The sequence below is a fragment of the Rattus rattus genome, chromosome 5 (assembly GCF_011064425.1).
Source record: "Rattus rattus isolate New Zealand chromosome 5, Rrattus_CSIRO_v1, whole genome shotgun sequence".
NCBI lineage: Eukaryota > Metazoa > Chordata > Mammalia > Rodentia > Muridae > Rattus > Rattus rattus.
The window spans coordinates 68,232,372-68,258,798 of NC_046158.1; the positions used below are offsets into that span (position 1 = coordinate 68,232,372).

The 26,427-nt window shown below is 40.8% G+C and overlaps 1 protein-coding gene across 1 annotated transcript in view; it reads right to left on the bottom strand.

Annotated features, from left to right (window-relative positions):
• Hsd17b12 (hydroxysteroid 17-beta dehydrogenase 12) overlaps positions 1 to 26,427 on the bottom strand; it is a 123,845-nt gene that overhangs the window by 41,657 nt on the left and 55,761 nt on the right. The window contains exon 4 of the mRNA XM_032903770.1: positions 8,751 to 8,858. Within this exon, the coding sequence (XP_032759661.1) occupies positions 8,751 to 8,858 (108 nt within the window). The remainder of the gene's footprint in view (positions 1 to 8,750; positions 8,859 to 26,427) is intronic.

The following is a 26,427-nucleotide window of genomic DNA, read 5'->3' on the forward strand; positions in this document are numbered from 1 at the left end:
TCTAAAATCTTTGCTCTAATATAAAGATGATCTCTCATGTCCTCCAAAGCATACAGGCATCAAGATGCATGAAGTTCCTTTACCTAGAAGCCCTTCCCGCATCTCTTTTCTTGCCTTTTGGTTTCTCAGGGAGATTGTGTGTGATGCCTGTTAACTGGTTCAACAGTTCCCTCTTTCTCAACCACTGTGCAATGGTTATCTTTCATGAGAGTGATGTGTTTTACTGTCTTGTCTACTGATATTGCTCTAGAATTTTAACAGTTTAACAAACTAACATCTAACTGGTTCAATGAATCCATAAGCAAACAGGCAGAGAGAAGCAAGTGATGACTGACTAAAGGTAAGGACCAATGGAAGGAAGGAAGAAGAGAATAGTTAAGATACAGGAGTGCAGCTAAATAGGAGGGATAACTTGTAGTGGTCTACAGCATAGCAGGGTAACTATAACTTATAACTATCTGTAATATAATTAGTATAACTAGTAAGATTTTCAGTGTTCCTAACACAAAGTAATAATAAAGATTTGAGATGACAGAATTACCAATTACTCTCATTATACCATCACACGTATTTCTTGCATATAAGTAGCACACTGTACCCAAAAATATGTTTTAAATATAAGGAAAGGTATTATATAATATAAATATTGCTTAGCTTTTGAAAAATAAGATTTATTTTTTAGATTATTATATTTTATGTATATGAGTGCTTTGCTTACATATATGTATACCATGTATGTGCCTGGTCAGAAGAGGGCCCTGGATTCCTAGAACTAGAGTTATGGATGATTGTGAATAATTTGACAGCTGAAACCCAAGTGAGTCACAGAAACTTAGAATTTATAGCCACTTGGTCACAACTGGCCTAGAGATAGCCAACTTGCAGCTGGTATGTGTCAGGAAAGCATGTTGGGAACTGTCTTTGCTGGTGCTGTGTGGCTGGTGACAGGGTGAGACTGCAGCACTACAGAAGGGAAGTGTTACCTGTCCTTATCCCTAGAAAGGAAAGCTGTAGTTTCCTCCCCATGCAGTCTTCCTGTTACACACCTGTCTAGCACGCTTCAGCTCAGAGTTCCTGCTCTTTCTTAAGCCTCAGCCATATATTTGAATGCCTAGTCAACCAGGGACTGACACAACTCCAATGGATTAGAAGGATAGGAGGTGTGGCTCTGCTGGAGGAAGTATGTCAGTTGGGGTGGGTTTCAAAAGTCCATGCCAAGCCCAGAGAGTGTGAGTGTGTGTGTGTGTGTGTGTGTGTGTGTGTGTGTGTGTGTGTGTGTGTGTGTGCGCGCGCGCGCGTCTCCCTGTGCATGGAGATGTAGTCTAAGTTACTGCGTCAAAATTTGTTCCTACCATGATAATAATGGATTAAACTTCTGAAACTGTAAGCAAGCCCCCCAATTAAATGTTTTCTACTATAAGTGTTGCTTTGGTCATGGTGTGTCCTCACAACAGTAAAACATAAACAGATAAAGTTAAAAGTACAAAAGTAATAAAATGAGTAACTAATCCCAGTAGGATGGAAATGATAGGCACCACTGGACCTTTGGAGGTATTTACACTTCAAAAGACAATTTAAAACAATATTTTAAAGTTCCCAAGAAGAGCGGGAAGACAGGCTATAACCTTACAGATTTCTAAACCCTCTAAATAAGATGTTTTTATTCTTACCCTCCTTCATCAAACTAGGACTACAGAGTTCTAATTTCCTATGTGGCTCAAACTCCTTCCTTCCACGCAATTCTATAGCTTTCTCTAACACAACTCTGCAACCTCCTGCTTCCTATGTCTAGTCCTCCTTTAATGTTTTGGGGACTGAAAGCCATCTCTATCCTCAAGTTGCTTTTTAGAAGTTAACTAAGTCCTCCTGGTCGTATGTTAAGAAACTTGGAAAACTTAGGAATTTAGACAGAACTGACTGATACTAACCTGTTGAATAGTTCTTTTCAAACTGCCTTTTGGTTTGGTAAATAGAACATTAATATTTGACTATCCCAGAGAAGTCTAGGAAATAGGGGTTCTGGGGGAGAAAATTGGTATGTGTTTACTTCTCAAATTTGTGAGGTTTAATTAGGGGGAAATGGATGCACAGGTAAGAATTTATTCTTTAAGCTTGCGTTCGGTTGACTAGAGGGTTAAAACACTAACAAATAACCCACACAACACAACTGTGCTCATGTAAGCAATCCTAATTAAAGTCAGTGAGTCTGGGCCTTTCTCTCTCTCTCACACACACAAAGACATTACAGTAGGAGGATAAGCTGGGAAAGGGGATTAGAAGAATGAACAGAAGGTAACTGGGTGTGAATATGTTCAAAATACATCATTACATGTGTGAAACTGTCAAAAAATTTAAAAGTGAAAGCTGTCTATAAAAAAGCACCACATACATCAGTAGAGTAAGTATTCACTTATAAAAGGCACAGGAAGAAAAAAATAAGGCGGTCTACCTCTACTATTTCTATATACCGTTATTAAATTGAGGTCACTTAAAACAGGGGCAAGCGGGGTTGGGGATTTAGCTCAGTGGTCGAAACGCTTGCCTAGCAAGCGCAAGGCCCTGGGTTCGGGTCCCCAGCTCCAAAAAAATAGAATAAAAAAAAAAAAAAAAAAAAAAAAAAACAGGGGCAAGGTGTATGAATAGGACCCACATTCAATGGGTGTTACAGATACCACAGTTTTAAACACCAACTAAGCCAGGATGACACTCCTATCTGGTACCAGATGGCTCTGTTACTCCATGTGGAGCTTACACAAACCACAGTGCCATGGATTGGGGGTGGGGGGGTCTGAAAGCATTTGGCATGAGGAAAGTCTTCACTAGGACAATCAAAAGCCTAGTAGCTTTTAAAACATGAATCAAAGAGTAGCTAAATTTCCCCAAAGGGCCTTTTCTTGCCCTTGCAGAATAAAGGATCTCACTTTTACAAAGTTAAAGAAGTCATAGTGATAGAATTTGAAAAAAAAAAAAAAAGTCTATGATATGTTTCAAATCCAAGGATACTCCCTTGGCCTTGGCAAATTACACATCTGAGATGTTTTGTGCAGAGTCCACCAAACCAATTTGGAACACATATGAGAACCTCCTCCAGATCAAGTAAGCATAATGGCAATCATATTTTGTTCATCAATTGCTTTCTCAGTAAAGGAAATAAGGACATGATTTTCTTGAAATGGTGACGTTTTATAAGTTTGCTGGAACCTGCACTTGTTGGCATTTACCTGGAAGACAACAGCAGCTGCTTAATTTTTTACATAACAGATTATGGATCTAACTTAGCCTACACAGCATTTAGATCTCATCAGTTTATGGTGACCTTTCAGTATAAATTTGCACAGTTCAGAGCTGTTTTCTTTCCATTTATCTCACTGAAAACTTAATGTTTCTTTTATGACAAAAGCTTTAGCATTTTCCTTTGTAATCTTGAAAACATTAATTTTCCTTATTGAGCATTGATTATAGTTTTATGCTTAATTCTATTCAAATAGAGTATATCCTATGGATATTTATATTTCTACTATTACTAAATTAATACTCGGTAGGAAAAAATACTTTCCTGTAACCTAAAATTAATTGCTAGGTCTTGGGGGCTGGAAGATGCTTAATGGGTAAAGCTCTTGCCATGTGAGCAGGAGACTGAGTTCAGATCCCCATCATCAAACAACAACAAGAACCCTAGGTTCAGCTGCGCAGGCCTTCAATCCTAGTATTGGAAGGCAGAAGCAAGAGAGTCGTTGACCTGGTAAACACCAAATTCAGTAACAAATACTGTCTCAAAAAGTAAGGTGTGAAGCAACAGAGGAAGACATACCCACCCCACCCCCACAAATACACACATGTATATGCACAATTACTGCTTCTTATTAGAAATCAATTGATACTTAGAACATTTTAAAGGATGCTAACAAGGTGAGATTTGTATTAAACAGAAGGAGAATAATGAGATGATTTGGGCTTTACTAGACAGAGGTGGAGTATGTGGAGAGAGAGGAGGAAAAGGAAGAAAGTGAAAAGTGCACAGAAAACGAGGCAGTCAGGAAAAGATACATGAATATGAGACTCGCCTCATAGGCTCTGGAGCAGGAAGACAAAACTCAGCTTACAAAGGTGCTTTGATAGCGACTTCAACTTTACAATATACACGTAGCACGCTGTCACGAAGGGTCAACGGTCAACAAGACAGTTGTGGCAGAATACAGAATACAAAGCAAACCGAAGGCAGAGCCCAGCTAGTAAGACGATGCGTGTAGGTGCTGCAGTGAGTGCTCAGTGATGACGGAAACATCAGCTGTGATTACTTCTAATACTGACCTGAGTTCAACTAGAAATCAAACCAAAGCTGTCCTACATTTCCACAACTCAATCAGCAACTTTACTTCTTGCTGTACGTGTGTGCATTCGTGTGAGTGCAGGTGCACATGTGGGGGTCAGAGGACACCTCAGGTGTCCATCCTCACCTCTCACCTTGTTCCCAACAGGGTCTCCTTAGATGTTGCATCTGGGAGGCTAACTGGCCCATGAGCTCCCAGGGACCCTCCTGTCTCCACCTTCCCTCTCACAGGAGAAATGCTGGGATTACAAATGCAAACCACCCAATCCAACTTTACACAGGTTTTGAGGATCTGTGCTCAGGCCCTTAGGAGATCATACAATTAATGTTTTACCCATTGGGCCATTTCTCCAGCCCTGAACCAGTGATTTAAATCAGGGTTTCTTGGCCACAGCTCTACTGACATTTTAGGCCAGTCTGCTGTGTTGTGAGATGCTGTTGTGAGATGCTGTACATGCACTGCAGGATGCTCAATGGCATCCTTGACCTTGACCTACTAAAAGCCAACAGAACTACTCTCTCTTCACTTTGAAGTAGCAATCAGACATGGTAAACATTGCTTCAACTGACAGCAACAGCTCTGGAACCATAAGAAAATCCTAGAGGTTGCATTTATGGCTTCCCCATTACAAACTGAGAATAAAACATGGTAACTGGGAGCTGAATGTCTTATATAGTAGCCATTAGTCACATTCTGGCTAGTAAGAATTAAAATACACTATAAAATGTATTTAAGACTATAAAGATTTAGTATTTAAAAGAATGTAAACTATTTCAGTAATTTCAAAAACGAATATATTTTACTGATTTTTGTATGTGAAGGTCAGTGTGGGCATGCAAGTGTCACAGAGTACACGTGGAGATTAAGGACAACTTCAGAAGTCTGTTTTCTCCTTCCACCATGGGATCCAATAGTCACACTCATGTCATCAGGTTTCCATAGAAAGCACTTTTATCCTCTGAGCCATCCATTTCAATAATTTTTATACTGGTTACCAGTGAATGTGTTAATGGTCTGGATATAGTTACGTTTAAATAAAGACATTACCTAACTAAGTCTATCTGTTTATTTTTATCCTTTTCAAAATGTGGGGCTATTTGCTGGTAGGTTAATCAAGCTCCAATAAATGCTCAATATCTATGGTCAGCACAAATTGGACTCCATGGATTGTTATTTTAAAAAGACATAAAAGTGAGAGGGTATGGGAGACAAGAAGAAGATATGGGAGTAATTAGGTAAGGAGAGGAGTAGAAGGTGACTAGGATCAAAATACAACATTTTGTAAATTCTTAAAAATGTGAGCCACTTGCTAGAAGGGTTAGCATTGCCTATGTGGCTTGTATTGCAGCTCTACTGAACAGAGAAGCAAAGAAAACTCATGCTTCCTACCACCAGTGGCCTTAGATGAAGGAAGGCCACTCCACAGGGCTGTCTGCAGCATTGCCCTTGAATTACCTCAGTCTTGTGGCACCAGCGAAGCCTGGCTATGCATTCCCAACTATCTACAGCACCACTTGGATCTCTTAGAGCAGTGGGTCTAAACCTTTCTAATGCTGTGACCCTTTTATACAGATCTTCATGTGACTCCCAGCCATAAAATTGTTACTTCATAGCTGTAATTTTGCTACTGTTATGAATAATAATGTATATATGTATTTTCTAATTATATTTTGGGGTTCATGACCCACAGATTGAGAACTGTTCTCCTAAGGAAAGCAAAAAACTTAAATGAGCATCACCCCCTAAAGGTTTCTCCTCGACAGTGTATTTTAGTAAATGGTGCCTAATAAGTGGGTGTGTCATCCCTAGACTTTTCTTCTCTGAGCCATCTGCAACCACTCAGCAATTCCTGCTTTTCTTAAATATTTCTGGACTCTTCCCTTTTCTAACCACACTGGCTAAGCCAAGTCACAGCTATGTCCCCTTTTACTCAACTGCCCCAGCTCTTGTTGCAGTATGCCCTATCACAGACAAAAACTTTGCTCATTGCTGCCTTTCCCATAGAACATTATATCTGGAAGGACTCACTTAGCTTTCCTTACTACTTGCTACAAGTCTTTATTATCACTTATTTATGAACTAACAGATGAATAACAAGTACAAAGCACTACTCACAGGTTTCCACTTACTAAGGAGCTGGATTATGGATGATGGTTCCATAGCATATGAGGTATGGGGAAACATCTTTCCTTGTGTACAAACATCAGTGCATATATACTGGGAAAAGTACTAGGATTCTAGAAAGGGTAGCAGAGAGAGAAGGAGAGAGGCAGGGGGTGCTTGGGGACCACATGTCCCAGACTCTTATCTCTAACTAATCTATCATGCCTGAACTCAAATTGCAGCCTTTCTTCAGTTCTGGTACAGTTTGGCTCTGATAAAAGTTCTGGGTAAGGAAAGAGTTCCCAAACAATCCCTCAGAACTGCACCAACCTGATGCCCAACATCTCCCATCTCAGGCTCCATGATCCTAGAGGATCTACTGTTTTACTTTACTCACTGAAAAGTAGCTGAGCTCTACAAAGAATAGTCACGACAACACAAACCACTCCTAAAAGTAAGCCATTCCTTTTATAATGTAACCACTGTTCCCACTCTCCTTTCATTGGGAATTATCAACCACCTTCCTGCCTAAGATGGCCTTCATCATTCCCTAGTCCATCACTAGTCTAAAGGCAGAGAAAGCCACGGCATAAACCATAGCAGCATCTCTATTGACAAGCAACTTATAACTGCTCTTTTGAAGGCTTAGAAACAGTCAGAACTTTCCCCCTGTTAGTGGTGTTTAATGATCTAGGGTAAGAAAGGGGAACTTTTAGACTTCTCCCAATGTATACATTTATAAAAGAACAGGTAGACACAAAGGCAAAAACTAGTTCTGTGTTTTTATTTATCTTACCAGCTGGTTCTGCAGACAGAGGCAGGAGTAGAATATGTATAGGTGGGCAAGCATGAAGACGCATGGTACAGACTAGACAGGCCAGGTTAGCTACAGGTCCACAAAGACTTAGGGGGATTATACTGGGTAATAGACCCTACAAACTGCCTTATTTAGAAGTTCTAAAAAGGAGTCAAGAGTGTTGTGGCACAAATCTTTAATCCCAGGCAAAGGCGGGTCTATTTCTATGAGTTCAAGGCCTGTATGGTCTACAAAGCAAGTTCCAGGATAGCCAGGGCTGTTACTCAGAGAAACCCTGTCTTGAAAAACCAAAACAATAAAAAAAAAAAAAAGAAAAGTTTAAAAAGGTCTCCTATGGGGACTGGGAAGAGTGATCAGTTATTAAAGTGTTTGTCTTGCAAGCATAAACAACCAAGTTCAATTCCCAGCATTCAATAAAGACAGACATGGTAGTACACAACTGTAATTCCAGCAAGGGGAACGCTAGGGCCCAGCCTAGCCTAACTTCAGGTCCCAGGGATAGGCCATCTTTAAACACAAAGTGAACAGGGAACAGAGAAGCCCAAGTTTGACCTCTGGCCTACACACACACACACACACACACACACACACACACACACACACACACACACACACACACACACACACACACAGTATCTCATGATTTTTCATATCCTATCCACCTCCCCATGCCCTGTTTCCTCCTCCATCCCCTTCCCCTCACCTCACTGGTTCCTTTCTTTCTCATAAATAGCTCTCCTCCTACTATAATGTCATATGTGTGTGTGCATGTGAATGTCTATTATGTATGTATATGCACACAAATTCCACACATGAAAAACATGTGATTATTTTATCTTCCCTATTACCCTGTCAGGATCTTCTGATAACTTTTTTCTACAGCACAGTTCAATGTTCCCATAATTTCAGCAAAAACATTTGATTCTCCAGTAAGAGCAAGCAGCTGAGGTATAATAAAAACACAGCAACAGACTTAGAGAAAACAGACAACTCAGACTGCCCCTCGGTCCTTCTGTTGCTTTAGACAAATCCCAAGTCTCTTGACACCAAGCCTTTTCCATGGACGTTTATGTGTCCAAAGCAAGGAAACATGAAGCATATGTGGTGTTCTCTGTTTAGTGTAAAACAGATGAAAACCACCTTTCTGTGGTGTTAACATTTCATGGTTTGTTAGTAGTATCTACAGGGTTAACTTCCCAGGCCTCCATCTCCTTGGCCATGAATGTTTGGTATCATGTACCTTATGAGGGCCGGGATTACAGGTGTCGCTACCAAGTCCAGCCTTTCACTGGTGGTAATGTATAGAGAGAGACTGGGACAGCAAGTACAGCAAGCAAGGGAAAAAACCTTTGACGTCCCCAACCTACAGGGCAAAGCTTCAAAAACACACAGGTTAGTATTCACTACTGACCAACTGGATCAGTGACAATCTTATCACTAGATACAATAAAAGCCAAAAGATGCACAAAATGTGTCATTAAATGAGGCAAAATACAAACCTAAAACGCCAATTTCAAGACCAGACAGGCCTGTCTTAATTTTATCATAAATATCATCCAATGAAAAGTCGACAGCAATGGTCCTTGTTTCAACGTTGAATTTTTCTTCTGGAAGGAGAAAAAAAAAGACAAATGATGAGCCAAAGGGAAAATTAATACACGACAATTATGATTAAATCTCTGGATAACATTATCCTTTCAAGCTTTCTCCCCCCCAATTTGATATGACATTTAGAGCAGGATAATTTTAAGCAATCATGAGACTATTTCTAAGAGATGATAGAGAGAGTCAACAAAACAATAGTTCAGCAATTAAAAGTCCCATCCTCGTCACCAGGCTGCCTGAGAGCACCCTGTCAATTCTCCTCTTGTAAATCAATAATGATAACTACTTTTTCAGACTCAGGCTCAAATAACAAAACATGATTCATATCATAATACTATATACTCTTTAAATATCACTGCCTTTGTGATTTTAATTGCAAGTTGACGTCTCTTAATCTCAGGTAGAAGTCTTTATGTTTGTAAAGTAGATTCGCTATTATCAATTTATTCTCATATATTACATCCTGCCCACAGTTTCCCCTCCCTCCTCTACTCCCAGTCCCTCCTCCCTTACCCCTTCTCCCAATCCACTCCTCCTCAGTTTCCCTTCAGAAAAGGACAGGCCTCCCAGGGATATCAACCAAACACACATATCAAGTTGCAATAAGACTGGGCATCTCCCCTCATATTAAGGCTGGATGAGGCAACCCCGTAGGAGGAAAAGGATCCCAAAAGTAGGCATAAGTGTCAGAGACAGCCCCCAGCCCCAATTAGGAGTCCCACAAAAACACCAGTATCCTTTAAGATTTATGTATTTATTATGTGCATTGATGTTTTGCCTTCGTGTATGTCTGTATGAGGATGCCGATCACCTGGAAGTGGAGTTAGAGACAGTTGTAGTTGCCATGTGGATTCTGGGAATTGAATCCAGATCCTCTGAGGAACAGCCAATGCTCTTAACTGTTGTAAAGTCTCTTACGGTGTGTGATACATTAAAAGAAAAAGTTCATCTTAGTAAAATGAATGTGGAATGTGATCTTATTGTAGTTTCTTGACTGATTAACAGTTAAGTTGCTACATTTAAAGAGCCACACAAAGTATACAGTAATAAATTTACAAAGTGACATAGGAAAGACCTTGACGCTTTCCTTTTCTTAAGACTATTAAGGTCCAAAGAGCTGGGATGAAGTAAAAGCTTCTGAAGTGAGAACTGGGGAAGCACACTCTCCACGGTCAGCAGACAATCGTCACTTCCACCTTCACGAGCCAAACATTTGGAAAGTGTGGGATTTGAGGTCACCCAGACATAGGTACTAATCTCATTCCCATACTTCTTTATAGAATGAACATGAGGACATTTTGTAGGAGCTCAGCATGCTCCTGTGACAATGAAGTGACCACTACCCAGTTTGGTCTACTGGGCTCAGATGAGGACGACTGGTATAGAGGGCACGTCACAAATGCCAGGTCTGTCTCTCCCCCACCACTGGTCCTCCTTCCCCATAGCAGACTAAGGATGCTCTTCTTTGGAACTTAGGATAATTTGAAAGAATTCACTGAATAAACTCTGCTTCCCAAAATAAACCTTTCTTCAGTGGAAGTCATTGTGAACTCATCATGCAGTTTTCATGATTAATCCTCACAGGAAGTGTCCATTCCTGATCTCAAAGGATTTGTGGCTAAACCTAGAGCTGGCTTGTGACAGATTTGATTTTTAGTTAGAGTCAATGAAAAGCATCGACCCTACATAGAAATTCATGAATAACCCGGAGAGAAGAATTGACCAAGAAATACCTTTCCTGGTGTTAAAGGTAAACAGACTGTTCCTGTACAGTCAGTAATGTGTGTTCATATACTGAAGAACGAACTGTCATTTATTGCTGGGCCAATTATGCCTTACTAGAAAATGCCTCAGAATCCCCACCTATGTGATACTGACACGATCCCGGATTAACATGGATAAACAAGCCCCTAAACAAAAGACTGAAAGTTCGCTTGTATTCAATGTAAAATGATATGTGAGAATAAGATACCTTTAGCTGTTTGATTTGAAGAACAATTCTCTCCACACCAGCACTGAATACTTAGTAACTGTCTAAAAACAAAAGCCCCTATACCTTCCGTCAAACTCAGCTTTTGTATCACATAGGATTTGAGGAAGGCACTTGTATTAGATACACAGGATGCTAAAATCAATTTGATTGACTTTTGGAAAGAAGGTTCTGTAGTGAAGAACTCCATGGAAGCTTTCTTTGTGTTCACACATGGAACAAGCAACTGCTGCTAGTTACTCAAGAAAATTAAGTTTTTAACTTATTCCTGGGTAATTTCAAATCATGTTCAGGTAAGGAAATCACAGCCTCTTTTTCTTTTTAAATATTTTCCATTGCCGCCTCCTCCTCCTCCTCCTCCTCCCCCTCCTCCTCTTCTTCTTCCTTCTCCTCCTCCTCCTCCTGCTCCTCCTCCTCCTCCTCCTCCTCCTCCTCCTCCTCCTCCTCCTCCTCCTCCTCCTCCTCCTCCTCCTCCTCCTCCTCCTCCTCCTACTCCTCCTCCTCCTCCTTTGATTCAATCATGAATCTGAGTGTCCAGACACTAAAGTCCTTGTCCCCACTTCGCTTTTGGTGGATCAATTAAGATGCCAATGGCCAGTGGCCAGTGGGACACTTAAGAGCTCTGTAGGTAGAATCACCATGACTTGGTGAAGAAGGATGAGACACAGGATCGGCAGGAAATAAAGCCAACCAGCCATGTGAGACTTCAGGTAAGTGGCCATTGGCCACTTCCCCGATTAGGCCTGGGGTAGCAGGGGAAGGTTTAGGAGTACCAACCTTTAAGGTACCAAGGAATTTTAAAAATAAGCTAGTGTGTGTGTGTGTGTGTGTGTGTGTGTGTGTGTGTGTGTGTGTGTGTATGTATGATCCATTCATGGATCCAAAGAGTTCCTGGGCAGTGCACACATGTGACTGACCATGAGCACAAAGTGGTGTTGTAAAAACTCACTCAACATTCATTGCCTCTTGTTTTTTCACTAATGGTTAAGTACATATATGTATATACATATATATTCAGAAATATAACTTGCTCAGTCTGTATAATGTATGTTTTCAGGGCTGACCATTTGGTATTGAAAACCAATTGGTGGGCACTTCCCTGGGGAAGACGATTTCTCCCACTCTCAGAATTCCTTAGTTGGCCATAGCTCTTTGTATAGGATTGAGGCCTGGTGGGATTTACCCTGTCCACTTTGGCATATGTATTGCTGTTGTCCTTGTTAAGCCACTGTTTAGGCAGTCATGTTGGTGAGACTTTCTAAGTAGCTTCTAACATCATTAGTAGACACAATCTCACAGCAAGCTCCTGGATCCTGACTCTTACCCTCTGCCTTCACAATGCTCCCTGAGCCTCAGGTGCAGGAGTTGAGTTGTTTTGTAGAAACATCCACTGGGAAGTGGCTAGTTTTTTAAGAAACAAAGGAAAGAATTCCAGGCAAGGCACATCATTCCCCTACTCCCGACTCTGCTTCTAACCTCACCAACAAGACAATAATGAGCAAGAATTAGCTAACTTTAAGCAGCACAAGGGTAGCACCTGGAACAGAAACAGCTCCCACTGCATACTTACACAAGACAAGTAACCTTTGATGCCACCTTTACTATTTCCCTAACCCAAGTATTTCCCAAGACTACCATCTACATGCAGCTCACCAGTAGCTATCTGCTGGGGGAAAAGAGCAACTACATCAAAGCCTTAGAATGACAGGCTATTCTTATTCTTGTTCTTTCTCACCCTTCTGAGGCCCAAGGAATGACATAGACTCTGCCAATTCTCTTAACACTAGAAGCTATTGTAAAATAAAGTCAGTAGCACAGGTGAATAGGATAAATACACAAAAGAATTTGGAAACTGCTGCAGACATGAGATGAGTCGTGCTGGTTGCTTCAACAAGGAAATTCTTGCTGTCCAAACACAGTAGTTCAGTCAGAAGGCTGATCCTTGTGTTTCATAAATGGCTCATGGGAAAATTCTGTAGCTTCTTAAGAGAAAAAAATTTAAATTCCACTGGGGAGGCTGGGAGGTGGCTCAATGGGTACTCTGATGCCATAGCCTTCCTATGACCTCTAAGTATGGGGACTGATGCTACAGCCATCTGAAAACACTGATTCTATAGTGACTGGAAACGGGCATTCTGATGCTACAGCCAGGTTGCTGTTTCAGAGTATCCTGAATGAGTCTGAGGCCAAGTATAGACCTAAATCCACTTCTTACCAAACATGGATCATTTTTATTCCTTGTTTTCATAGCACCTAGTGGGATACTTGGCATGCAACAGAAAGCTCTCTGCTATGGAAGCTGAAAGGGTAAGGAAGTTAGCATAGATGGTACAAGAAGCCATCTTTGATACTTCTTGATCTTCCCCTACTAAAGTAAATTATGCTGCTCACTTACAACATAGTAACATAGGCTATTAGGCATCTTAAAATAGAAGATAAACTCAAGACAACTCAATTCTTCTCCTCTTAATCTTCCCATAAACTCAAACACATTTGAATCTTGATATCCCTTAGAAACCAGCCAACACTTGACTGGGGACTTGGATAGTAAGGCTGAGGCTATGTCACAGGTAGTCTCCCTACCCGAGTCCTGTAGAGAGTGAGAGGGTCTTAGGCAAATATTCCAACAGCCAGCAATCACCAATTTTAGGTCTGAATTTATCAAGTTTCATTTAAGTACAAATGTGTGTTTTAAAGAAACTTCATTTTCATACAAAATTATATATATTATATATTTAGAGACGTGAAATAGTGCTATTTCTATTTTTAAGGGGAAAACAAAGAATAAAAAGCCCCCTAACCAAATCCTTATTACTGGCTCCTTTTTTTACCTTCAGACCTGATCACATCCTCCAACCTCATCTCTGGGTGAGAATCTCCTTGTCTCCCACAGAGGTGCCTGCCTTTGCGGCTCTGGAGGGAAGGTGACTGCAACCAGTAGAGAATGAACAGATCAGACTCCATGCTAGAAGACTCATTTAGTGAAAATTATCAGGGATATTGCACAAATAATGGTCTGATCCTTTCATTGCCCTTGAAAAGGGGCTCATTATACTTTTAATCTCTTGTAAAAAGACCCACTTTCAGTCAAACCAAAAAAAAAAAAAATAATCACAGCTCATTAGGATTCCACCCCCAACAAGCATTTCTTTATTTTAAGCCAAGGTTATAGCATTTTATTCATTCTAGTGCCGTGATGAAAAGGAGCAGTGGCAATAAAGGCTTCACACATGGGCTTGCCCCACCCTCATGGCAGGGACATCTTCATTCTTTGCAAACTGAGCTCTACACTAGCTTAAGTCCCTCTCAAAGAAATATTCTGGAAAAGATGCTTCTTTTCTCCACCTAAAAACTTATCTGCCAACAGAAACACCAGAATTATTTGTTTGTTTGGAAAGGAAAAAGGAAAAAAACAAAAAGAAAATCCCATTTCTGTGCTTCAGATTACAAGATGATATTGTCGGGAGCACAGAAACAGAGTTCACTGGGAAGGAATGAGCGCACGTGGAGGTGGACCTGAGTCTAGCTCAGTGGTGGTGAACGGAGGGTTTTTTGGCTCTCACTCCGACTCTTGGCCCATGAAGCACAGGTGATGCTGTCCATCCCGCACAGTTCCTGTGATAGCATGTTGAGTGTGCCTTATGAAACTCAAGGTCAAGTGCATGCTTATGTCTACATAAGATGATAGCAATGTCTACACAGATGGTAGTCTAATGTATAGTTGTTTCTTTCTTACTGACGCAGGCTGTTTGGGGTGTTACTTGTGCTGTTAACTCTGTAACCACTCACCTCATCCCAAGCTGACCATGAACATCAGACTCTACTTTTAAAAGTGATTTATTTATTATGTTATCACCTTTGGAATCCATGTCACAGTGTTCTAATGTCCAGCTAGTTCTTTGACTCAGCTTGCTTTACAGTGCACCCTGTGGAATCATTATATTTATCTATTCCAAAAGGTCACTGTTATTCACTTTTGATCTTCAGAATCAGAGTCTTTCACTTGATATAATTTTTCCTAATGGCAAGATTTTTCTTAGTGTTCATCTTAGTCACTGTTCTATTGCTGTGATGAGACACACCACTTATAAAAGACAGCATTTAACTGGGGCTTGCTTACAGTTTCAGAGGTTTTATCCATTACCATCATAGAGCAAACATGGCAGCAGACAGGTATGGTATGGGAGAAGGAGCTGGCAGGTGGACAGATGGATGGATGATAGATAGATAGATAGATAGATAGATAGATAGATAGATAGATAGATAGATAGATAGATAGATAAAGATAGAGACATAGAGAGACAGAGAAAGAGAGACAGAGACACATAGACAGAAACAGTGACTAGACCTGGCTTGGGCTTTTGAAACCTTACAGCCCACCACCTTTCAAACAGTTCTACTCCCTGATGACTAAGCATTCAAACATATGAGCCTACAGGGCCATTCTTATTCAAACCACTGCAGTGTTTATAAGTAGCATGACTGCTTTGTCATCAACAGTGTCTCAGATGTGATGAAAGAAGATCAAGACATTGCTGACATCCACAAGACAGCACTAAGAAGAACAGATCCCAAATACAAGATTCTGGACATCTCAGAGCTTTAAGTGGTCACTATCACCCATGAAGGAAGCAGAAGATGCCTGTTACAGCCATGACTTGAAATTAAAGACAGGCTATCACTCAAGTCTGCAAGAGGCATGTATGGCCAGAAAAGCGCCTGCTCCTGACGTGCATTAGGGCAGGAGTGTCTGGGTTTTGCTGCTGTTGCTTCATCTTTGTCATTCAGGGTCCAACAGAGCCTACTGTATATAATATGAGCTCTATGAATAAAGTTAAGAAACATATTGAGTAGCACCCACATGCCAGGCTTCACCTGAGGACAACAGGTAATGCCCTCAATTGGTAAAGGGGATGGATGCTGTTCTAATAAATGTGAACAGATTATCAAAGAGAAAGCAACATGTGAAGTGCAATTTTTAAACACAACATGACATTTGCATGGAGTTTTTTTTTTAAAAGAAAAAACAAGAATCAGCCATAGAGAAAGTAGAAAAGGCATAAACTTCGGGGTGGGGAGGAGGGACACATGTCATAAGAACTCCTGTAGCTAACCATGTGTAGTGCACAGGGAGACCTGGAAGGTAAAAAAATATAATGATCAGTGTAGGAAGAAGCCAGTGGAGGTTGCAGGTGTCAGGATAACAGGCGGAGCAGCTTCTCGATTTGTAGAACTTGGTGAGAAATAATGTAGGGTCCTAAGTTAAAAATGACTTGATTTTTCAAGATAGTGACAACAGATCTTAAACAAGTGGGGCCCTGTACAAACACACCTGTCTCGTGCCTAGAAGATCATCCTGAGGCAAGGGAACATTTACCAGGGGTTGTAAGCACTTAGCATCCAGTGTGTTGTAACTAGTAACTAGGACGTCACAAGACCACACTGCTTTTCAAGAAGGACCTGATGCGGCAAAGTAGAGGACCCTCAGCTTATTATAAAAAGCAACAGGTGGCAGAGAAAGGACTAAGCACCTGATCCATTAGTTCCCAGAGAGGAGAGGTATGAGCAGAGACAGCAGTGGGGACAGGAGGGGCCAGTGCAGGGAGCCTGCAGGATTCCATACTATTAGTTGCCCAGCTTTAGGGAGAGAGAACACAATGGTTTTATCCATTTATTTGCTTTAGAAAGTTGGTTATTATCATATCTTCCAGCTAAAATAGTCGTCTTGGTCTCACAGATTCTGTGATTGTATCTGTTTTCTTAAATCATGTAACACAATGTTTCTGTTATGTTTTAGCAGAATGAGTTTTTTCTTCTCTTTGTTGGCCTGAAAAATGAGCCATGCAGGATAACTGAACTAAAATCAAGTTAGAAGGCAATAACAGCTGTTTTTGTAATCTTCCATAATACCCCTCCCTCCTCATTTTTAAAGCATAACTGATAAGCATAGAAGGCAGATACCATAGCACCATTCTTCTGAAACTGCTGGCGCTAATGTTTCTAAAAGTAAGCTGTCTTTTAGTATCATTTTGTTTGCAAAAGGTTCCATTCTGGTTTTATGTAATCTTGTGGGGCTGGGGGTGGGGATATGCTTTTCAAGATCTGAATCTGTTGCTGTGGAGGGTTGGGCGGCAGGTAAGAGGTTATTTTGTTTTACAGTGTATGGGTCAGGGGTTGGGTAAACAGAACCCAGGACTTGGCAAAGACTCTATTCTAAATTAAATTTCTAATCTTACCAAAGCATTCAGAAGTAAGATGCTTAACAACTGCTTTTCTTTTTTTTTTTTTTTTTTTTTTTTTTTGGTTCTTTTTTTTCCGGAGCTGGGGACCGAACCCAGGGCCTTGCGCTTCCTAGGTAAGCGCTCTACCACTGAGCTAAATCCCCAGCCCCAACAACTGCTTTTCTATATTTGTTTGGTTTTGACTTTGGTTTTTGAAACAGGTTTCTCTGTGTGGCTTTGTTTAATCTCAGCACTTGGGAGACAGAGGCAGGAAGATCCCTGAGTCAGTTCTTTTTTTTTATTAAACTTCAGAAAGAAAGAAATTTACTCAAAAATCACGAAGCTAAAACAAGTATCTTTTATCCTATTCCAATTAACTCGGTTTTAGAATATTTTTCTTTAAACACATGGAAAACTAAGTAGCTCAGGGTGTCTTAGAATTCACTGTGCCGCCAAGAAAGACCTTGATTACCCTCCTACTCCTGACTTTTTGAGATGGGACTTGCTATGTAGCCTTGGCTGACCTGGAACTCCCTTTGCAGACCTGGTTGGCCTTGAACTCAGAGATATGCCTGCTCTTTTTGAGTGCTGGAATTAAAGCCATTCACCACCACACCCAGTTGACCTTGAACTCAGTCTTCCTGCTCCTGCCTCAAGTATATAATTACCTGCAGAGCCACTTCACTGAACCCTTAAAGACCATTTTGGCAAGGGCTGAGCCACCTTTCTGGTGAACAGAGAACATACCCAGTGCCCATCCTCCTTTACACTGCTAAGAGCACGGCTTTCACGTAGGAAAGCAGACTGAAAGCAAAGGTAGTTGATGTAGTCTCATTCTTCAATTCCAAGAATATGAACGTGGTGCACATCACTGTGATCACAGGATGCCCTAGAGGACATACAGTACCATGTAAAATGCAGGGGGCTGATGTTAATATCCTACCACCAAAACAGTAATATTACAGCAATCAGTTACCTCAAATTAATTATGTGCCAAGAACATTATGTCATTCATTCTGTACAAGACTTACTGGAATATTTCTAAAGTTTCCAAATGATTATTCTCATAAATACACATCTTCAATGTTTGACAAACCATTATTTATGTATTTTTAAAATAATCTCAAATTAAAGTAATGTACAATGACTGCTATGATGCTCAGATTCCATAACTACTTTGTGAATGTAGCAACCTTTCAGGGTCCATACCCAATGAAAATCCATGAAAGTCAAAATAGCCACTGACTTCGCTGGTTAACAAAGAGCAATGATGGGTGAGGCAAATCAAAGCAGTGATACTCAATGCACTGGAGGCCACTGCATCCTTCAAGTACTTGTAGCAAAAAGACAAACATCAACTTCACTTAATAACCACTGACTTTTTGAGATGGGTCTCGCTATGTAGCTTTGGCTGACCTGGAAATCCCTATGCTGGCCAGGCTGGCCTTCGACTCATCAAGATATGCCTGCTCACTTACTGAGCATATATAAAAGTCACTTAGTGCTCCACGATCAAGCACTAAAATTATTAATTTTACTACATGACTGTCCTTGTGTACACAGTTTTAAAGCTCTGTGTGGTAAAATGGACTGTATACATTTTTCCTGTCTATCTAATGCAATGGTTGCATGAAAGTGCTGCTCAGGTGCTGAATTGACTTCCCTTTCATGCAACACCATTTAACTGTAAGAACAAACGAGAAACTGTATTTACTCAGATTTGGCAGATACTGTATCAAAAATAAATGAATGAACCTGCCACTTCAAGAAAAGCAAGCAACACTATTTGTTGTCCATGATAAAATTTAGGCATTTAAATAAAAAGCACAGTTTTGGAAGATTTATACCTACTGCCACAGATCTGAGGAAAAAAAAAGATTTTTCTGATGAGAATGGGGTTGATATTAACACTTGTGACAGTCCACATGTACTAACATTCTGGAGCAATCTACAAAACTCCCGAACCAGTATTTCCCAGAGCCTAAAAGAATAAAATCTTAGCAGATACCAAGACCTATTCCAGGTACAAGTAGACAATAATTTTAATGTAACCAACTATGAGATTTCATTATTATTACTTCCAGCCTCATAATGGAAGACACTTGTCAGACACTCCACCTAGGCAGACTTTTAAAAATGTGTATATATGTGTGAGCACGTATGTCACAGAGCAGTTATACAAGTCAGATGATAACTGGAAGCGACTTCTCTTTTTCTCCTACGTGTGGCCTGGGCTTTGAACTCATGTCACCAGGCTTGTAACCCACAAACCATCAGCTAACCACCTTCTATGTAGCAAAAGGATACCCACAGTCACTTGAAAGAGGCTATTAAACAATTTGCTACCTATCTATCTAAAGCTCGCTCTTCTTCTAAGTAACAAACTGTGGCTGTGGATAAGCACAGCCAACTATCGTTTATTAAGTAAGACACTACAGAGATTTGCAGAAATGTACATGCATACTTTCCAGTTACTCAATTTTGTTTCAAAAGTTATTCACCCAGTGTTTTCCATACATGTAATAGATTTGCTGTTGTTGTTTTTAAATGAATGCTTTTAAATTTTCCATTCGACTAATAAGACAGTGAACAAAAGCTGTACTGCACAGACACAAGCTTGTGGAGCCTCAGTAAGTTTTATGTATATAGCATTTGAAAATGTCTGCATAGTATGTATGTGCTGAAGACAGTCCCCCTAACAAAACCAACCAAATCAAGAAATGAAACCCAATGCAGTCCCGTATTCTAACCTTCAAAGTCTATTCAGTATTTACTAGCTTTCTCAACAGTGGCCTTCACAGCAGAAGTAATGAGAACAGCCTTATCCAATCTGCTGTGGGGCACACGGGCCCTGCCTCAAGACAACTGGTGAGGTGGGGTATATTCAAACCCTAGAAATCTTAAAACTTGAGACCAGCAGGAGTGGAACTAGCTCTCCCTCTGTTTCTACACCTGCCTCAGAGCATATAACCAGGTGACTCCCAAGTAGGTGGCCACAGATAGTCAGTACCAAGCAGTTGGAATACTTCTCCATGCTAATGAGGCATCTTGTACCTTAGCTTTTAGCCAATGACCTTTTCCCACCCTGGATATTCTTACCCCCAAACTATATAACCCTTGGTTCACCTCAAATAAAGTGTATGCATCAAACCCACCCCAAATAAAGAAATATAAACAAGCTAAGATCATCTCAGAGTTGCTTTATTAAAGATCTTCAGAGAAGGCTTATCTAGAAGAGTCCAAACACAGGGAGATGCAGAACCATAACGTTCATCCCAGAATCTGCTTCCCACTTCTGGCCTGGCAAGCAATAGTTTGCTGGGTCTGGCAGTGACCAGACACCCCGGGAGGAAAGACAGAACCCAGAACCACAATCCCGAACAGTTTTCCCCACTGTTTTGGATCTTCATGAGCTGACATTCTAGAGATCATAGGCCAAGTACCTTCAATGCCCGCGACTTAGTGTGCATTTCCCACGTAAGATCAGAGCCTATACATTTAGCAAAAACAGTACAGAAGCCATGTTATGCTTCTCATTGTATTCCACCAGGTAACATGGAATTTAACTTGTCCCATTACTCTACCCTCTTATAAAGGGAGGCTTGCCATCTTCCCACTGCAAACTTGCTGTTCGCAAGTTTTTAATTCACAAGAATTTTGACATTTTGTGGGATTTGCCACTGTCTGAAATTTCGTTCTGCCTTACAATCTCAACTCATTATTTGTCAGAAAACGTCTACAAATAGAGCTGAGCAAGAGAATTCTTAGTGCTTTTGAGAAAACTCCAAGAAATCAAGGTAAGAGTCTTGTGACGTCAGATTCTTCAAAACAACAGAGTTAGTTGTTCTTGAAATGTGCTTCCATACCCCTCCCAGTTGTAGTAGATAGAAATGAATTTCTTAGAGTTGGCGATTGTTATTTGTTTTTATGTCTCTATGGAAACTAAGTACTTGCTGCATGTGGCTTGCCCACCATATGTGGCTTGCTCTTGTGATAGTATGCTTTATTTATGTGCTCTACTTAATCCGCAGAGTATAAACTGTCTGATGCTCTGAATAAAGTTGGCTATCACATGAGACTTTAGTCCACGTCATATTTAGGCTCCATTCCCCCAGATCCCACCACCTTTAGAGAGGTAAACAGTTATTAGGTACATGGGTTGATGATTTCACTTGCTTATTTAATGGACTATAATTTGTTCTATCATTTCCATTTTAATGCTTCATTTGTCCAGACTTGGCTAACGGGGTCCCCTTCAAGCTGTCTTTCTGATACACTGCCATCATTCTTTGAATTTTCTTTACTGTCTTCTGTCATAACCAGATATTCCGGTTCTTCTTAGCTTAGCACGGAAAGTAGGAATCTCTCAAAGAAGTCCTGGTTCCTTAAAGGGAAACAGTGCCTAGCGCACAGGGTGCGGGTGTTGAGTCCACACACTGTGGTTAGGGCCACTCTTCCCAACAATTCATAAGCTACAGCTCTCACTCTGCCATGACACAGGATACATTGGGTGGCCCCTCAGTCAGCCATTAGCTGCTGACTGAGACATTAGCTGGGCTCCCCAAGAGTAATGAAAGATATAATGAATAGATTTGGGGTTGCCCCTAGCTTGGGATTATCATCCTAAATAACAAAGTCACAAACTTATTTTTGATATGTGGTGAAAACAGGTTAGTAAAAGACTATACTTTAAACCCCAACTTAATAAGCAATAGTTTTATTTATATGGATAAATAAATATTTGCATTTTGTCTTCATGATTCGTTTCTCACACTCATGACCATGATCTAAGTAGGTCTTTCAACTCATGCCCAGTGCACAGAAGTAGAAGGTAGGCATATGTAGGAAAATATACTTTTAAAGACACTTAAGGCTCAACTCATAGAAATAAAAGGGTAAAATGTAAAATACTTTTTTGTTTTTAAAAAGTCAAAGGCTGAGCTAATTAATCAAATGCAGACATAAGTGGTGCACGGAACAAAACTCGAGATCTAAGTCTATCCCTTGCTGAGTGCTATGCACTGAGGCTCAGCTCGGATTTCAGGTGATAATGGCATGGCAGCACAAGTTCATCAGTCAGGACAGTACTCTGGTCCAGATCTAGACTGAGGGGACAGCATTAGGCTTGTGGATCTACACTGGGAATGGGAGGACCAGACATGGATCTAGACTGGGAAGAGAGTACCAGGCACTTAGATCTAGATTGGGAGGCGCCAGGAATATGGTAGAGCTCTGTACCTTTTATTCAATTTCACTGTGAATTCAAACTGTTCTAAAAAACAATGCCTATTTTAAAAATACATACATGGGAAAATTGTTAGGTCTCAAATCCTGGACAACAAGCTGAGATGCCTATTAACATATCAAAGCTGACCTAGCTGCCAGGTTCTTCCAACATCCCTCAGTCCCTATCTGTTACAGGGTTCTCCTGCCTCCCTTACCCAGCCTCCTACTCTGAACACTTTAGTCCAGGGGCTGGGCTGCCCGTCCTCCAGCTGTTCTTCCCATATAATCCAGTCATTTGGATCCTTTGACCCTTCTTCTTTAGGCCTCTCTGCCTCCTGGCTCTCCCCCTTTCCCCTCTCCCCTCTTCACATAGCTTACTTAGTTCAGGGTCACATTCACCACCACAGATTTATTCCCATCTGCAGAGGGTCACAAACTAGCATTATGGGCACTTGCCTCTTAGATACATTTTGTTCAACAGTACTTCATTTCCCTCATCTGCTATGACGTTTCCTTGCACAGAAATCCAGAGAATACATTGCCATGTTAAATGATCACTAGCCATTTTAGATGAAGTCAGTTTATAATCAGGACAAGAAAAATTTAATTAATAGCTCTTTACTACTGTATATGAAGGTATAAGACACAGTAAAGAAACTGGAAATAGTACTACCTTAGGGCAAAGGTTTTTATTGTAGATAAGGAGGAGGAGAGCCAGAGGCATCTGGAAGTCAGTAGCAGACGAGGAGGAGGGGGAGGAGGAGGAGGGGAGGAGGAGGGGGAGGAGAAGGAAGAGGGGGGAGAGGGGGAGGAGGAGGAGCAGCAGCAGGCTGGACATGGCCAGGACTATAGAAAGGAGAAGAGAGAATAGCAGAGAACAGCAAGAAAGAAAACAGCAATAGTGGTGAGAAAACCCATACAAGTTATAAGGAGGATGAGCAGCTGCAGGGAGGGAACAGCCTGGCAGTGTAGGGTACAGGAGGAAGTGAGAAGGGCCACCATGCCTGTGTGGGCTTTGAGATGCCTAGTAAGTGCAAGTGAAGAGCCCTGCACAGTCTGTAACTATCCACGTCAGTAGGGAGCCAATGCTTCATCTGCTAGAGGAAGAAGAGATAGGAGAGTGACTTTTCCTGGTAGATTGAAATTGTTTCACAGGTTCCTGAGGAATGCTTAAAGTATTTACCAGCAATACTAATGCTGTCATTTTGAACCAAGTCAGTGGGTCTACCATTTTGCAGTACTTGGAGTTTTCCTTCAGACCTAACAGCATGGTTGCTAGAAAGAAAGCAATGCCAAAAAAATTTTAAAAAAATAAAAATATTGTAACTCACGACTTGTTTAAGATACACATGCCAACTTCTATCAATACACATCTGTTCTATGATATTTCCAAGAATGAACTTTTAAGTGCAAAATGCAGTGAGATAAAGGGAGTAAAGGGTGGCTAATTTTCCAGCTAATGTGCACCACGTTCAGTCTCTCTTGGTTCCTCTTTAAGATGCATTTCTGAGTCTTCGTGCTGTTTGATGACTCAGTACTTAGAAGCATGCCAAACAAAGGGAGGAATCCCTGCGAACCAACTCAAAAGAGCGTTAGAGAATGAAAATTTAAAGCAGATACTTAAAGAGGCTGGCTGTGAGCTTTTGAACTATCTATATTCTGATGGGTTTAAAATTCACAAAAAGTACCAGAAGACATGGAAATAAACTCAAACATCTTGTTGCATCTGGTTCTGCTTTTAAGGTGACTGTACTGTAGAGAGATTTAAGGTACAGGAGTAATTCCAGTTCTACTGCTGTACTGGGCAGCATGATCTTAAGCACTGATTTGTCACCTGTGTACCAAAGACCCTGAGAGAAACAGCAGCAGCACATTCGTAAGAAAGATGCTCTCACTAATGCTTCAAGAACATGAGCCCACTCTTAGGTGAACCCGAGCAGCAGAACTGAACATGTTGCTCCTAACCGTAAGATTGTTACTGTTAATAGTATCTCACTGGAATGAACTCTTTTTATCGGCAAAAAGAAATAGAACTAAATTATGGCCTATCTGTAAAGTGAATAAAACAAATAACTACAGTTACATGTGAAGATACGGAAAATTTCAGAAACGTATTTCTTGTTGAAGCCAAACTTCAGGATGAAAACGATTGCATCACGCCAGATGTTATGAAGGTCAAAGAAACTGAAATTAAAGAATAATATCAGAATCTAAGGCAGTCATAGGCTTGGGGAAGACAGCAGGTGATGTCTGGGAGAAGGCTGCCATCTATACTCATTCAGTGACTGACCTTCACATATGTATTCTATACTGTACTCTAAGCACATAGGGTACTTGCATCAACATTTCCAGGAATGTTCCTATTATAACACAAAGCAAACCTCATGGAGAATGTGTATGCTATGTTAACATACCTCTCTTACTTCGGGTCTCGTTGCTGTGAAGAGACACCATGACCAAGACAACTCTTAAACCATTTAAGTGGGGCTGGCTTACAGCTTCAGGGATTCAGTCCATTATCATCTTGGCAGGAGGCATGGCAGCATCCAGGCAGACATGGTGCTGGAGGAGAGTTCTACATCTTGATCAGAAGGCGAGTCTAAGATACCTTAAAGCCCACCCCCACACTGATACACTTCCTTCAACAAACTCACACCTAATAGTGCCACACCTATTCAAACCAGCAAAGTACCCTACCAGAAGTGCAACCAAATCTGACTCAGACTAGTGAAGTAATGGAACGCAAAGAGATGGTAGTCTTTTCAGGGATCTCATGAGGGGAAAAAGAAAGGGCACTAGCCAAAGGGGAACGTGTCTCCCTGAAAGAGATTTCAAACAGTTCTAACAACTTGTCAGACCACCTTATGGAATGATACTAAAATCAAGACAATGATGAGTCAGAAACAGTTGGGACCACACCTCCACAAGCCTGCTTAGATTTTATGTGCACATACTCTAAACAGATTAGTTTATTTGTCTCTCCATTTAAACTTCCATCTCATTAAAGGACTTGTAGGATTCAACAGATCTCTTGGTCCTGCTTTCCAATATAGCCATATTTAAAAAAAAAAACCCACTTTTTCTGCTTTCACTGTTAATTTGGTTCTTTTGATTGGTTTATTAAGGATGGGTGGTTGAACCTGACTAGTAACACAGGTAGTGACCCCAAATTCAATTACAGAAGAAATACATCTCACTGAAAACTAGATCAATTCCCCCAAATGTCTATGCATTGCAAATGCTCAACTGCCTTGTAGGCAATGCTGAGTTTCTTTCTCTGTGTGCCAAGAGACCTCAATGCATAAGAGGCTGCACACTCCATGTCTTCTGAACCCAGCTGTGTTACTGAGTAACACCAAGTATGAGGAGCTGTAAGAAACCTGAAGGACATCTTCATCATATCTCTAGCTGATAGTCACCGTGCAGGAATGTTGGGCCCACCCAGGAACTCAAGATCTTTACATTTTCAAGAGAAAAATATAAATTAAAATTATAAGAAAATAAAATTATCTGATTTAATCAAAGCGCAAGCCATTTACAGAGTATTAGTTAGGAATATAGTAAGTCCCTAAGGAACTAGGCAAGAGATAGGACTGAGATGCCAAAAGACTGGCTCTTTAGAGAGCAGACATGACTTTTTCTGAAGGGGGGGAAAGGTAAGATAGACATTGATACATGTGGAGGAAAAGTAGATCCTTGCCAAAAGGAAACAATGACAGAGATGTGGGGAGCTATTCATAACAATGGCTTCTGAACAGCACTGCAACAGGCAGGCTTTCAAAGAGATGAGAATATCAATGCAACACTCTCGGCATAGCCTCCATGTGGCTGAAGTTCAGTCAGAATACACTGAGTGCAAAGTTCAGAAGTAAACAGTTCTCAAGTTTTAAATTATAGACCACATGAATGGCCTGATAAAACCTCTCACGCCATCAGGGTCTACCCTGCATGGCTCATGACTCAGCCCTTTGTCCCACATATCCATGGTGTATATACATGCTGCTTAACCCTTAGTGCTTTAGTTTTGTTAATCTGACCAACTGTGCTGATTCTGTAGTGCTTAAGTTTAAGCAGCCCTTATGTTACTTAATAAAGGCCTCAGTGTCCAATACATGAGTAATTATGCAAAAATGT